The sequence below is a fragment of the Aulonocara stuartgranti genome (genome assembly GCF_965226115.1).
Source record: "Aulonocara stuartgranti genome assembly, chromosome: 22".
NCBI classification, from domain to species: domain Eukaryota; kingdom Metazoa; phylum Chordata; class Actinopteri; order Cichliformes; family Cichlidae; genus Aulonocara; species Aulonocara stuartgranti.
This window is the reverse complement of record NC_138957.1, coordinates 28,671,103-28,687,618: the sequence shown is the minus strand read 5'-3', so window position 1 is coordinate 28,687,618 and position 16,516 is coordinate 28,671,103. Positions and strand designations below refer to the sequence as shown.

Genomic DNA, 16,516 nt, shown 5'->3' with positions numbered 1-16,516 from the left:
ACATTCACTCTTCCTGTGATGTGTTTCAATAAAGCCTGTGGAAAAAGGAGAAAAGTGATGAAACTTCATGCAAAATAAAATTCAACAGTAGTTGGCACGCAGAGGAAGCAAACACAGATATTCTTTTGATAAGATAGATATTTGTGCAGGTTTGCAGAGACTGATAGTCTGAACCGTGAAGGGAGACTGGGAGGACAGTTAATGGTTTACAGTGGCACAAACCACTGAGCCTCCATAAAAATGTTATTTCCTTTTTGAGCCAGCACAATTTGTAATTATAAAGCAATAGTTTCATAAAGTGTTAATAGGTAATAAAGTTACTGAACTATTTTAAACCGCTTGCACTTGGGGGGGAGGGGGAGGTCACGCTGTCAAGAGAACATGAGGAACAGTCAGATTTGGCATGGTTTAGTCCAAGTTCATTAAAAAAAACACAAAAATTAAAAAAAATGCTGGTTAAAATAGAAGCAGGATTTAAAACAGCAGACAGATGATTTTATTACTGTATACTTGTTGAATAAACTAAATACACATCCTAAAGCTGACTAAATCTAAACCTACCAGCCATTCAGAATTAGCTTGCTTTGACTGTTTTTATTACACGTATCAGAAAAGAAAACACCTGTAAATATATTGCATGTCGTTACCATAATGCCATCTTTTTGATTTTATGTGTTTTTGTATCAGGTGTGTGTGTGTGTGTGTGTGTGTGTGTGTGTGTGTGTGTGTGTGTGTGTGTGTGTGTGTCTGTGACACAAGTGATAAAAGGGCCGAGAGGTGATTTGACTCATCGACTCATCACCTGTGCTCCCATCACCCCCTCTTCTCCTATACTTAACAAAAGTTGTGTTGAGCCTTCATTGCCACTATACAGGCGTGTTTAGGTGACAGAGGTTTATAAATGAACCGTGGTTTAGATGCGGCGATTCTTTTTCCGACTTCTTAATAAAGGCTTGCCTTTCAACCAATAAATCACCCATATCAGCTCCTATTTTCATTGGAGTTAACGTTTGAATACCTTTGATACCAGGATCAGGAATCAATTAGGAATTTTCTAGAAACGTTTTCAGCACAAAGGTAAAAAAAAAAAAAAAAGAAAGAAAAAACTAAAAGTGGTTAACGCCTTTCTTTGTTTCTTTGTAACTGTATTTTCCCAAAGAGGGACATGGACAAGCCCTTCCGGTGATATAAAATAAACAAGTGATGTTAAAGGTTTTACAATGTCTTTTAACTTGACAAGGCTGAAGCCCATAACTTCATGTTAGTGATAATGATTGACTATAACCAGTAGTTTCTCTTTGGCACCGTAAAAAGGATTTGTTTAACAACCAATCCTCAGAACAATTGCAAAGTCAAAGGAACGGGAAGACCTGAGGAGAATTCTTGTGAAGGGTCAACACTAGGATGGACTCCACCTTGGGAGTTGAGATAAAATTTTCAACAGGTTTGGTTACAAGCAAGCAGGGGCGGTCCTAGCCTGTTTGGTGCCCTAGGCGAACACTCCCTCTGCCCCCCGCCCCCCCAACACACACACACAACAACACAACCTCAGGTCCCGGCACGTCTTATGCAGTGGAGGCGTGATGAACTGATGGAGCTCCGCTGTGTCAGCCTCACCTGCAGCCGTGCACAAATCAAAGTGAAGTAAGAAAAACCGGAACAAACGCACACTAATCATGAAGCTACAGAGCCCCTTTACTCACATGGGTAAGGAAAATTTTCATTGCATGTCCACATGTTGATGTGGCAACAAGACATATACAGCAGGTTACCCCACAGTCAGACGCCTGCCATCTACCAGCTAACTGTGTGAAGAGGAAAAAATGCTATAAATGTCTGTTTTTTTGTTGATACGCCTGCTCAGTTTATGGTAGCAGCAACTTAATCCAGTGCTAAGCACAGTGAGACTGATTACGTGGACATTCGTAGAAACCTTCTTGTCTGGGAGGAGGGATGGCAGACTCAGTCACTGCTGACAATAATTTTAACCTGTTACATTCTTTAGAAAAGATGATCCAGTGAAAGAGCCTTTGAAAAGGGGTCTCTTCACATGTAAACAACAATTATTTAATACAGATTTAATAATTAAAGCCTCTCATTTTCCACCTCATTTACCCTTTAATTTACGACTGATATGTTGAAATGGTTTGACACACAGTGAAATGTTTTAATGCACAGCAGAAAGTGCATATTAACTGTGACTGCAAGTAAGTCACAGAAAGGTTATGCAACTTTGCACTGGGCTGAACAAGATTTAGAATGATTCTCATTTGCCTCAGGCCTGACAGGTCTTAGGGCAATTCTAAAATAGTTTCTGAAATACATTTCATAACTGGACATTTTTGGAAGATAATCAAACCTGCAGAGTAGATGGGTGCCATGCCGTAGGTAAGCCAGGCGCTTGCTTCGTTCTTGTGTCGTCAATAGAGCTGCACGGGCCGCCATCAAAAGCTGACAACAGTGGGAGAGGTGATGCTGCTCAGAAGGAGCTGCAAAACAAACCTTCTTGGATGGGAATAGAAGTGGCTGTTGTACCAGGGATACCTCTAACTCTAAGGCCCTTGATTCCAAATGGTTTCCGGTAGGATGAAGCAAAAATACATGACGAGTTAGAAGCTGAGCACTTTCTATAGTTGTGGGCAGTTTTTGCAGAGCCACAAAGTGAGCACCTTTGGAAAACTGGTCAATTATTGACACTGATGAGGTTCAGGGAAATGTGGGAGCATGGCCATCCAGGAACAGATAGAGGTCTAAGCGGTCCCATGAACAGTAAACTGGAGGACTTGTTTTGGACAGAAGATGCAGTACATTCACATACATCTTTAATTACATGACTGTAAAGGTTTACAAACCCCAAGAAATGCTGGAGATTTCTCATCATTGCCAAAACTGTCTACTCCACCATTTGAACCTAAGCTGGGTGTCATTTTACCTGTACTTAGTAATAAATCCCCAAAGTGCCACAAAATCAACACGCAATATAAATCCTTGTCCTTTGACATGCAGTTCATTTTCCAATAAGCATTCCAGTACCTGGAGGGTGTGATTTTGATGCTTGGAAATGGTCTTGGAGAGGATGAAAATATTATCCAAGCAGACAAAGGTGAAGTCAGCACATTGTTACCCATGGCTTGGAGCACAGCTGGAGCAGTGGTATGCATAAAAGGGATCCCAAAATACTTGAAGTATCTTTTATCCACACCCTGTGGTAAGCGTTACTGAGATACAACTTTGAAAAAATGGTGGCACCCTGCAAGAGTTCAAATGCGGAAGACAACAGAGGCAACAGATACTTGTTTTTAACAGAGATTTGATTCAAATGCGGATGCATGGTTTGAGATTCTCACCCTTCTTCTCCAGAAAGAAAAAGCCCAAACAGAGTGGATATGACAAAGGCATGATGATGCCCACTGCCAGGGAACCCATGATGTACATTTCCAAAAGATGTACATTTACACTTTAATTATTGCTTCCTGCAATAATTAAAGTGTAAATGTCTACAGCCCATTCATACAATCGCTGTGCTGGAAGAGAGAAAGCCACATTCATTAGAAACACCTCCTCCAAATCATATTTCCTGGATACCGAGAACAGGTCAGTGACAGACAGAACTGGTGACAGAATGAACTTTAGTCAGTTATTGTATTCCAAGACTGGTCAATGCCTGCATTATGGATTTTTAGCCTCTGTACCAGGGTGTGCTAGGTATGTCAAAGATAAACAGACTGAGAAACTCAGTGAGGTTTTTTGAGTGATACTGGCAAGATAAGTACTTTTTCGAGCTGAAACCTGAAGAGGCTCTGGCAGGTTCTCCAACAGAATCCCTGGCTGATAAGTAAACATGGTGTTAAGAAAGCTCTATTCGGCACTAAAGTCCACTAAAGTCAACTGAAAGTAGAGTTTTCCAGCCAAAATATCGACACAGAAACGTGTTGATGGCTACCAACGTATCTGGTCAAGATGCAACTTGCTAAGGGGCATTTAACAAATAAATTACTGGCGGTGTATGCATACTTTTGAGCCTTGGTGGATTAGAGAAAATTCTAAATATATTCAAACAAAGTCATTAAAGTTGTATGTGCTGCAAAGTCATTTAATCCTGGAAAAATAAAAGTCCACAAAATTAATTTAAAGCCTGAAATTACTACGAAATTCATGCCCATGGTGATGCCCATGGTAGTGATGTGCGATACCACTGATTTCCTTTCCGATCCGATACCAAGTAAAATTCAGGGTGGTATCGACGATACTGATCCGATACCGATACTTTGTACAAAAACGTATTTCAGTTATTGTATCTCAAATTATAGCTTCATAATGATTACAGGACATCAGATTACTTGTTCTTATCGCTTAATAATGCACAGTTATCATATAGAAATAAAAAAAACTGAAGTTGTGCGCTATTTGAACATGTTGCCTGCCTGCAGCACTAAAGGACTCCGTGAGAGACGTCTGTCTCACCCTTGCAGCACCTGTCCCTGTCCCTGTCCTCCTCTTCAGTTCACCTCAACATAAGCTCGTCATATTCTGTGATATGATTTACTCTGAAGTGCTTGATGAGGTTAGCAGTGTTGCCACAACACCTCCCTTTCTTGCCACATGTATTGCAAACTACGTCTCAACCATTTGTGGAAGTAAAATACGTCTGCACATGACTCCATTTATGCTCAGCCATTGTTGTGAGTGTGCACAACAAGGGGCTGGACACATTTATACAAACGTACGTCACACATGACTATGACAGGCAGAAGACTAAGTAGTTCCTTCCAATGTAGACAATCCAAATGATATAGTTTATTTGCACTTTGTTCCTGTTAATGATAACTACAAATTTACCCTAAATTACTAAAATATCGATATTTTAATATGAGTATCGATTCTAGAACATAAATGACTGGTACCGGAGGAATCGATATTTCAGTATCGATCCGCACATCACTAGTTCATGGTGATGTTCATGGTGATGTTCAGGTCTCTTTAGTTGAGCGGATAGTTGAGCAGATGGCCATATGCCACAAGGCTCAATGCATTGATCTGGGCTTGATTTCAACCCAGGGCCTCTTGCTGCATGTGGATTACCCCGTCTCTCTCCCCACACTCCAATCCTAAAAAGTTCACTCTTCAATCAAATAAAGGCAAAATGCCAACAAATTATGTTCTCATTTAAAATTGCTTAAGGTTTGAACATAAGCAAATCCAGAAAGGTCAGGGACCAAAAACACAGCCTATTAAAAATAATCCATTAATATTATTTTACATAAGAGCTGAAGGAAAGCATAATTATTTCTATATTTCTATATATCTCTTTAATTCACCCCTCAAAAAACATACAAAAAACATACTGAGTCAGTTTTATGTTCTCTTTACTGAGGCCGGCATGAACTTCACGGAAGTCCGAGGTGTTTGCTCAACAACTTACAGTTTATGGGTAAACTAGCTGCGTTAGTTGTTAGACTAACTAAAGATAGGTCTGAGACATTTATCCAAGGTTACTGGTTATCACATGGTTTCTGTGATGCTTTAGCCTTTAGCTTTTGCTTGAAAAACAAAACGGTAGCAACAGACTGACACAGAAATTGAAGACCTAAAAATGATATTATCCAATCTGAATTCATGTGAGTAACAGAAACCAACATGAATTTGAACATGGAGAGCAGTTTTCATTATCTAACAATTCCTCTAAAAGCTACTAAAAGCTTTAAATGTATTACCTAAAACTACAAATTTTAGATTAGTGGTGCTCGGAAGTAAATATCATTGCCAACTCTAAGAAGCTGACACTCTCAGTTGATTCATACATAATTCTCAGCAACTATAAGATGGTAGTTATACTTTGAGCCTCATGATAGCTTGGCAACCTGTCAAAGGGTGTAACCTTTCTGTGCACTCATGAGAGCTGGCTTCCAGCATCCACTATAACCATTGGATACATGGAAGACAATAGATGGATGGGATGGTTTTCTGTTTACTGGGAATCTGTTTTATCTGTCCCTGTGTTGGCCCAGGGGCGTCCAACTCCAGGCCTCAAGGGCCGGTGTCCTGCAGGTTTTAGATAGCACCCTGGTTCAGCACACCTGAATCAAATTATTATTAGGCCTCTGAAGAACTTCAAGGCACGTTGAGGAGGTAATTTTGCCATTTAAATCAGCTGTGTAGGATCAAGGACACATCTAAAACCTGCAGGACACCTGCCCTCGATGCCTGGAGTTGGATACCGCTGTGTTGACCTGTATTTGTATATGTCATGCGCTGGCCCATACTACGAGGAATGATGACTAGTGCTCAAAATATTTCCTAAATCCCTGCCAATTTATGTTTTTAAGCTCTCAAATGTGTATTACTCTTCAAATGTCAGATTTACACACCGCAAGCCCAGACTCATAATTATCTCTTTTATCACCTCCACAGGTGTGTCCCACATCTTTATTTTCCTTTTAGTCTGGAAGCATATGGAAAATCACATATTATATATCACAACCCAAAAGATAAATCCTAAATGTATGATATTTCATAACAGTCTAAGCATAACATGAAAACTAAAAACTTTCAAAAATGCTGAGTCGTAATGTTACATAATAAAATGTTATGGTCATTTCAGATGCACTCTAAGTGTCACGGCACTGGGTCTGGTGACCCATTGTTTGTCTTTTGGGTTCAAGTTATACTCTTTGAATTATGGTTTTCTGTTTACATTTATAGTTCCTGGTATCTAGGTTTCTGTTCTGTTTCTGTGCCGTCGCTGTGTTCTCGATGAAGGTTTAATTCTGTTGTATGCTTAGTCTTGATTTTCTGTCTTTACGTCTTCCCTGTGTTCCTCATCTAGTTACTTTTGTCTGTGCTTCATGTTACAGAGTCTGTCATGGTTTCCACATCTCTGTATCAAGTCTGCGTCTTTGCTAATGTCTCGTGGTTCCTGTTTTACTTTGGTTGTCCTTGTCCTATGTCAGTGTATTCTGCTTAGCTTCCTTTGTCTTGTTATGTCTCATTTGTCCCAGCTGTTTTCCCACTCATTGCCCAGCCTTTCATTGTCCTGCCTGTGTATTTTAGCCCTGTGTCTTCCTCTATTTGTTGCTGGTTCATCTACTTGTCATCCCTAAATTTTCACCTGCGTTTCAAGTTTTTCTAGTTCCTTGCCTCAGATTGCATGCTTCTTGTTAATTTTGTCAGTTTAGGCTTTTCTTAGTTTGAGTTTCTGCCATTCTCTGCTTTTGTTCGTATTTTGCCTCCCACTGTGAATAAAGTTCACGCTCAGTAAGTCGGTTGTCAGTGTCTGCTCTTGAATCCACATCTTTCACCAGTGATCTCCTCATGCTCTGCCTTGCGGATCGTGACAAAAAGTATAGTTGTGTTCACTATAGTGTTTTTGTTTTGTGGATAGTACTCTGCTGTAGCTGCAGCAAACCTGGTTTGAATCATTTTCACAGTCCTTTATCCTGCAACCGACCATAAGCCAGTAAAAAACAGTGTTTTCAGGAGGAACAAGGCAGCACAGAGTATTTCATAAATAAAAAATAATAATAGAAACTATAAATACTGTTTAAGCATTCCAGCATGAGCGATTTTAAATTCTGGTATAAAGATTTTTTTTTTTTTATCTGTTTCACTGCAGTTTGCAGACAATAGATATTATAACCCAAGAGATAGACCTACATGAATGGTATCTGATACTATCTAATACAAATAAATATATCATTATTATTATTGTTGTTGTTGTTAAGTTTAGTGTAATTATGACAGATTTTTAATCCTTTTTATCTATTTTAGAGTTTCAGTAGCCAATTGACTGTTTATCAAGCAAGTGTGCTGGAAATAGTAATAGTAGTGGTCTAATCTAAATATCAAGACCAACTGTCATAAGCTGAAGCTCTAAATTGTCGATTACAACTTTTCCGAGTTGTCATAACTACCACATATATAAGATACTTGTTATACTTTGAGCCCTTTAACAGGCTGGTGACCTTGCCTGGGCGTACCCTGCCTCTTACCCTATCACAGTTTGGAGAGGCTCCAGAACACATGCAACCCTGAGTCATAATTTTACATGATAAAATGTTGGATTTTTGCACTCCAAAGGTTAAATAGAAAGTTATGTTCACTTCTTAGGCGGTTCTACTTTGAACAGTAGCACACAGAGATTGGACAGTGGCTTGTGTTTTGGTTTAATATGGTTCACCGCATTTTATCCTGCACCCCAGAAGTCTTTTCAACAGTATAGTGCTTTGCTAAATTAAGAGCAACAAAGATACAAGTTGTGTTAAATCATGTTAACAATTTTGTTAACATGTTAAAAATGTAAACGTAATTTAAGTGTGATGCAAAAGTCTGCAGGAGAAAATGTTGAGTGGTAGAGCGGAAGAATTAAGTCAAAGCAAATAAAAACTCAAAGAAATTTTCCTCATTCCTGTCAAGGTGATGATTTACAAGCTCAAACTTAGAAGACATAAAATATACCAGTATTTTTCCCGCTACTGAAAGTATCTGTTTAAGCACAGTCATTACATGTTTATGTCTTATAAAATCTGTTTATGGTATGAAACTGCAGAGGAAAGGATGTTAAATAAGAGCACCTGCATGAATATCAGTAGACGTGTGACCTGTTTGACAGTTCAGGGAAGTAGCACCGAATGTTGAATAAACACACTGTGACTGTGATGACCTTACCTATGTCCCTGAATCGGCTACTTATAAGTGCTATATGGAGGATCACACAGCCACACGCATCAAAATAAAGAATTATGTGCTTAATAATGAATTGTACAATAAAATATACATTTGTAAATTCATTTACAAATTCATTTTTAATTTTATTTATTCAAACACTACTAAAGTAATTTAATATTATTTAATAATTTAATGAAAAATAAAAACACTGTTTTTAAATCAATATTTTAAAATGAATTATTCATCCATCCGCTACCGCTTATCCTTTTCAGGGTCGCGGGGGGCACTGGAGCCAATCCCAGCTGTCATAGGGCGAGAGGCAGGGTACACCCTGGACAGGTCGCCAGTCTAACACACAAGGACAGACAACCATTCGCGCTCACATTCACTCGCACATTCACACCTAGTGGCAATTTGGATTATCCAATTAACCTATCCCCACAAGCTGCATGTCTTTGGACGGTGGGAGGAAGCCGGAGTACCCGGAGGGAACCCACGCAAACATGGGGAGAACATGCAAACTCCACACAGAAAGACCCCGGCCTGATGGTGGAATTGAACTCAGGACCTTCTTGCTGTGCGGCAACAGTGCTAACCACCGTGCCACCGTGCTGCCATGTTTGAATTATTCATCTATTAATAAATACTTTAAATCAAAAATAAGGCTCACAAAAAAGAATTAAACTCTCAATCAAACCCTCATTTCAAAAAAAAAAAGTGAATTCCAAAATTAAAAAACAGATTTTGAAAATTGTTTTAAAAACACAATTTTAAAAAGACAAATAAATGGACAAATGGATTAAAAAATCAAAGATTTTCAACAAATATATTTCTGACATTTTAAATGGCGATTCCACAACTCATTCGAAAGTGGTTTAGCTAACAGATTAACTACTGGATTATATCCTGGATTAGTTGACAGATTAATTATTGGATTATCTATCTGATTTCTGAAATCCCAAAGCAATACATATTAGCTTTGCAACAGTGTAAGGAGCTCCCTGATTGGTTGGACATACGCATGCACTGCTAAGAAGTGTGTGTGCTTGCACAAGGGCCATTCAGCCTCCAGAGTGACACTCTGCCCGACACGGATATGTGAAGAATGAAGGGACCCTGCAGTTCTATCTCTACTTTTAAGATTAGGCTTAAAACTTTCCTTTTTGCTAAAGCATATAGTTAGGACTGGACCAGGTGATCCTGAATCCTCCCTTAGTTATGCTGCAATAGACGTAGGCTGCCGGGGATTCCCATGATGCATTGCGTTTTTCCTTTCCAGTCACCTTTCTCACTCACTATGTATTACAGTTTTTGCCCGTTGCTTGAACACTATAAACCCATGCTCAGACTAAAGTAACACAACGTGAAGCTTTTGTTACCATACCTCAAACACATGTACCCATACCTTAAACAAAAGCGCTGCTTTGCACCCCAGTACCAATTATGCAACACTCCTACTCCTTTATGCAACACACCTACCCCTTTATGCAACACACATGGTCCTGCATGCTACACTCTATGTCATACATAAGACACTTCGCTCACAAAATGAAATGTCAGGGTGCCATTCGGAAAACACATGTATCCAAAATACAAAACACATGGAGTAATTGCAACCACGCAAATACACACCTGAAGGCACTTACTTGCAAAACCGAACACCAATTAGCCAACTACAAAAAGCCCTCAGCGTAGCCATTTCAAGAACTTCGCAAGCATGGATGGAGGGAGAGCAAGAGGAAGAGGAAGAGGAAGAGGTAGAGGAAGAGGTAGAGGAGGAGGAGGAAGAGGAGGAGGAGGCCGAAGAGGCCATGCACGGACCCATATTTCTGATGAAATAAGAGCAACTTTGGTGGACCATGTCATCAACCATGGCCTGACTATGAGGGAAGCTGGGCAGAGAGTCCACCCACATCTAAGCCGCTTCACAGTGGCATCTATAATACGAACATTCCGACTAGAAAACAGGTCTGTCTTCACCTCCATACCTTCTGCTCTACTCAGATGGTTCCATAGCACTGTTCTACAGTATATCACATTACCATATCAAGTGTACGGGGTGCTAATGCTCCTTTTGCAGCCAAAGTGGCTGATTCCTCATATTGAAGTACAGTGTTGTACAGTGGATGACACAGTACGTACAGTAAAGTACTGTATGAAAAATAAGCAAACCGATGACAATATGTGGTTGTATTCCTCCAGAATGACCCGAAGACCTTCTGGGGGTGGACGGCAACGCCTGTTCACACAACAGCAGGAACTTGCCGTTGTGGACCTAGTGAGGGCAGACAATGCCATCCGTCTCCACCAGCTACGATGGAAAATACTTGCAGACAGGCGAGTGTTCAGCAACATAGACCATGTGAGCATCACCACCATCAGACGCATCTTGGGTAAACACAGCATCACCATGAAGCAGCTCTACAGAGTCCCATTCGAGAGGAACAGTGACAGGGTCAAAGGACTTCGAGCTGAATATGTACGGGTACGTGTAACTGTCCCTTACATTTACAATAGAGTATTGGTGAAGTCCAGTAGCAGCTGAATATGTACCATATCAGTACCACATGGATCTATTCTGAGAGCTACACAGGTACCTGTGTGATGGGGTGAGGGTGCTGTATGTGTAGCACTGTAGTACAGTGACATGTTCCCCTTTTTTTCAGAGGATCATGGCCATGGATGGAGCTGCACAGCCTCATGAATACATTTTCATTGATGAAGCTGGATTCGACCTGAGCAAAACAAGACGACGGGGTCGTAATGTGATTGGCCAAAGGGCAATTGTGCACGTCCCAGGGCAGCGCGGGGGAAACATCACATTATGTGCCGCCATATGCCTTCGAGGACTTCTGCACCATCATGCAATGCTAGGTCCATACAATAGCCAACACATACTAGAGATGGCACGATACCACTTTTTTATGTCCGATACCGATACCGATATCATAAATTTGGATATCTGCCGATACCGATATGAATCCGATATAGTGTTTTTTAATCAACAAAACTGTTTTTAAAATATCTTTCTGCATTTTGTATAAGTTCATACTCAAGTTTAAAACAACAACTACACTAAAGCTATTCTGTTATACCTGTATGCAAAAAAAAAATATTTCATAGTTCAGCAATACTGATCAATCTAATAAACTTAAACCTACACCATCCTCCCTATTCTGGTATTTTAAAGAGTACTTAGCATAAATATTAAGCAACCTAACTAATAGGGTTCCAACTCCCAGCAACAACAAAAATAAATAAATAAAAAATAGGGACCCACCCCTCACGCTCCACCTCATGATGCTTAATCGACGTAATCAACCTTAATTTGATGCAGTGTGAAAAAAAATACACAGAAATCAATTCTTTTTCAAGAAATATTAAATAGATTCAACATCTTTCTTCAACAAAATTGCAGACTGCACAGATGGTACCTTCCCAAAGGAAAAAGTACTATAGCTTACTAGGGTATATTAGACTTAACAGTTACTATATACAATAATGGACTTCTATACATTTTACATCAGATTAAAACTTTGGGTGTAAGATTCAGATAAATATTAAATAATTAAAAGCTCGACATTTTAAATGAGAATAAGAAAGAAAAGTATGTCTTTGTGCCCCCTTTTTCCTGTTAATGCCCTATCGGCCCCCCTGGCTAAACTTTCCTAGATCCGCCCCTGCACAGTTACCAGCCGTCAGCTGCGTAGAAAAAGATCCTGGTGTAGAAAGTAATAATAAATAAATTCTAACAACAGCTGATCAAGCTTAAACGTGCTGCTGTTGTTTATCCACTGGTTTCCTCTTTCTGGTGCAAAGTGGACCAAAAGCAAACAAGAGACACGGACTCGCGACAGAAAAGCCGATCAGCTGATCATTAAGCAGTTTCATGATTGAAGTAGCAGCCGGAGAGCGAGAGGCAGTCGGTTAAGCTTAACGCAGGAATGCTTTACAAACATTCAGAGATGGACTTACACACTTGCTTTACTTCTCTCGGGGATAACTTTGTCGGAGATGAAATGCCGGGTTGCTAGCGAAGCTCCAAATGCTATCCAGACCACCGACAGGTCCCGCATGCCACAGCCGCTCTATCACGTGATGCATACTGCTCTGACGTGCTAACGTTCTGAGGTGAGTTACAGCGTGTTGCAAGTTTTGTGAGGTGCTTTCGTGATATTTAATGGATCGGATTACATTTTTTATTTTTCTCCGATATCCGATCCAGTAATTTAGGTCAGTATCGGACCGATACCGATACGTAATATCGGATCGGTCCATCTCTAACACATACTCACATTTCTAGATGCTCTCCATAACATAGTTGTACAGAACAGACCAGATCAGCCCAGGTTTGTGGTGATATGGGATAATGTCAGTTTCCATCGGGCTGCTCTGGTCCAGGCCTGGTTCACCGACCACAATCAATTTGAAGTGGTATACTTGCCCCCTTACTCACCATTTTTAAACCCTATTGAGGAATTTTTTTCGGCTTGGAGATGGTGAGTATATGACCGCCAACCACATGCCCGCATGCCTCTTCTGCAGGCAATGGAACAGGCCTGCGGCGACATTGAGGTGACAGCGATCCATGGATGGTTTCGGCATGCAAGAGGGTATTTTCCCCGGTGCCTAGCGGGAGAGGACATAGCTTGCGATGTTGATGAGGTCCTGTGGCCAGACCCCAACAGACGGTGGGATCCATGAGCCCACTTATGCACACTTGTCATGGTTTTTTGTGTTTACAGTATAGTGTTTTTTCTATTGCAGTATTATTGTGTTGTGGTTTTTTTTTTTTTTGCTTCATCTGAATTCATGGTACTGCGATGTACACTATTGAGTAGGTCTATTTGCGTTTTTGGTTGTTTGGAAATGTGTCTCCTGTAAATGTGCCTTCTGAATACACAATGGAAATCAAGGACTGCAGTGTTTTATGTAAAGAAGACTAGTGTGTTCCCCCTGATCTGTAAGTGTTTGCATATGATGCAAGTATGTGTCATTTTGTCAACAGAGTTACATTTTGACAGAGGAATGTTAGGTTTTGACAGCAGAGTTTAGGTTTTGGGAGTGGAGTTTCATTTTGGCACAGATGTGTATGGTATATTTCCCAGTGTTGTGTCGTGCTTACTTGTGTTTAGAGTTTTGGCACAATGAGCGACGTTTTGCCAAATGTGTTCAAGCAACGGGCAAAAACTGTAACAGACCTCTCTGCATTGAATCATATCTGTTATTAACCTCTGTCTCTCTTCCACAGCATGTCTTTTATCCTGTCTTCCTTCTCTCACCCCAACCGGTCGCAGCAGATGGCCGCCCCTCCCTGAGCCTGGTTCTGCCGGAGGTTTCTTCCTGTTAAAAGGGAGTTTTTCCTTCCCACTGTCGCCAAAGTGCTTGCTCATAGGGGGTCATATGATTGTTGGGTTTTTCTCTGTATCTATGAAGCGCCTTGAGGCGACTTTTGTTGTGATTTGGTGCTATATAAATAAAATTGAATTGAATTGAATTGCAGTGAAACAGAGAGCTGAACCTCCACGTGTGTGCCTGCGGACTGAGCTGATAAAACAAGTAAAAGTACTAGAGATGGACCGATCCGATATTACGTATCGGTATCGGTCCGATACTGACCTAAATGACTGGATCGGATATCGGAGAAAAATAAAAAATGTAATCCGATCCATTAAATATCACGAAAGCACCTCACAAAACTTGCAACACGCCGTAACTCACCTCAGAAAGTTAGCATGTCGGAGCAGTATGCATCACGTGATAGAGCGGCTGTGGCATGCGGGACCTGTGGTCTGGATAGCATTTGGAGCTTCGCTAGCAACCTGGCATTTCATCTCCGACAAAGTTATCCCCGAGAGAAGTAAAGCAAGTGTGTAAGTCCATCTCTGAATGTTTGTAAAGCATTCCTGCGTTAAGCTTAACGAGCGACTGCCTCTCGCTCTCCGGCTGCTACTTCAATCGTGAAACTGCTTAAATGATCAGCTGATCGGCTTTTCTGTCGCTAGTCCGTGTCTCTAGTTTGCTTTTGGCCCACTTTGCACCAGAAAGAGGAAACCAGCGGCTGAACAACAGCAGCACGTTTAAGCTTGATCAGCTGTTGTTAGAATTTATTTAATATTACTTTCTACACCAGGATCTTTTTCTATGTAGCTGACGCTGGTAACTGTGCAGGGGCGGATCTAGCAAAGTTTAGCCAGGGGGGCCGATAGGGCATTAACAGGGAAAAGGGGGCACAAAGACATACTTTTCTTTCTTATTCTCATTTAAAATGTCTAGCTTTTAATAAATAATTATCTGACACCCAAAGTTTTAATTTGATGTAAAATGAATAGAAGTCAATTACTGTATATAGTGACTATTAAGTCTAATATATATACCCTAGTAAGCTATAGTACTTTTTCCTTTGGGAAGGTACCATCTGTGCAGTCTGCAATTTTGTTGAAGAAAGATGTTGAATCTATTTAATATTTCTTGAAAAATAATTGATTTCTGTGCATTTTTTTTCACACTGCATCAAATTAAGGTTGATTACGTCGATTAAGCATCATGAGGTGGAGCGTGAGGGGTGGTTCCCTATTTTTTATTTATTTATTTTTGTTGTTGCTGGGAGTTGGAACCCTATTAGTTAGGTTGCTTAATATTTACGCTAAGTACTCTTTAAAATACCAGAATAGGGAGGATGGTGTAGGTCTAAGTTTATTAGATTGATCAGTATTGCTGAACTATGAAATATTTTTTTTGTATACAGGTATAACAGAATAGCTTTAGTGTAGTTGTTGTTTTAAACTTGAGTATGAACTTGCAGACTTGCAAAATGCAGCAAGATATTTTAAAAAACAGTTTTGTTGATTAAAAAACACTATATCGGATTCATATCGGTATCGGCAGATATCCAAATTTATGATATCGGTATCGGTATCGGACATAAAAAAGTGGTATCGTGCCATCTCTAGTTACAACTGACCCACGTTACAACTATCCCCGGTCTCCCCTACTAAACTGAATCAATTTCAGCTTTTGTGCGTGCTTACACTTATTAGCAACACAAAGTTATGAGCACAAACAGCAGTGTAGAAAAATCCAGGCAGCTAATCCTGTTTAATCTTAGAGCTAATCAATATGCTAATATAAATGCTCATCTGTGAACTAACAGGAAAGGGAAATAGATTTTCATATGAGTTGTGGAATCACCAGTTTAAATGTCAAAAATTAATCTCTGAATTTTGAATCCATATACTTATTTCTCTTTTTGAATTGTGCTTTAAAAAACGATTTTGAACATCTGTTTTTTTTTAATTTTGGAATTAAAAAATGTTTAAAATTTGGTTTTGAATGAGAGTTTAATTCTTTTTTGGGAAATTCATTTTCGATTTGAAGTATCTATTAATAGATTAATAATTCATTTTGAAATATTGGTTAAAAAATAATGTTTTTATTTTAAATTTAAATATTAAAAAAAAAACTTTAGTCATGTTTGAATTAATAAACGAATTAAAAATGAATTTGTAAATGAATTTACAAATGTATATTTTAATATCAATATTGTACAATTCATAATTTAAGCACAGAATTCTTTATTTAAATGGCTTTCTTTGTCTTTTTTATACATCTACTAATCTGCGGGGTGTTTTTAAACTCTTCATTCAGTATTTATTCAACATTAAGATTTATACATATATATATATATATATATATATATATATATATATATATATATATATATATATATATATATATATATATATTTCTTTACCCAAGACGAATCATTTAAAATCTTCTTAAAATATAATTAGTTATGTTTTTCTATTGTAAGTTGAGCTAACCTTGACAAAATTGGGTAGTTACTTAACTT

The 16,516-nt window shown here is 39.3% G+C and overlaps 1 protein-coding gene across 1 annotated transcript; it reads left to right on the top strand.

Moving 5' to 3' along the window:
* Positions 1-9,974: 9,974 nt before the first annotated feature.
* On the top strand, positions 9,975-13,238 carry LOC309699068 (uncharacterized protein; the record flags this gene model as incomplete). Its single annotated transcript, XM_082521923.1, has 3 exons — positions 9,975-11,149; positions 11,331-11,538; positions 13,210-13,238. The coding sequence occupies exons 1-3, from the start codon at positions 10,382-10,384 to the stop codon at positions 13,236-13,238; spliced, it is 1,005 nt and encodes a 334-aa protein (XP_082378049.1). The 5' UTR covers positions 9,975-10,381.
* Between the last annotated feature and the right edge of the window lie 3,278 nt (positions 13,239-16,516).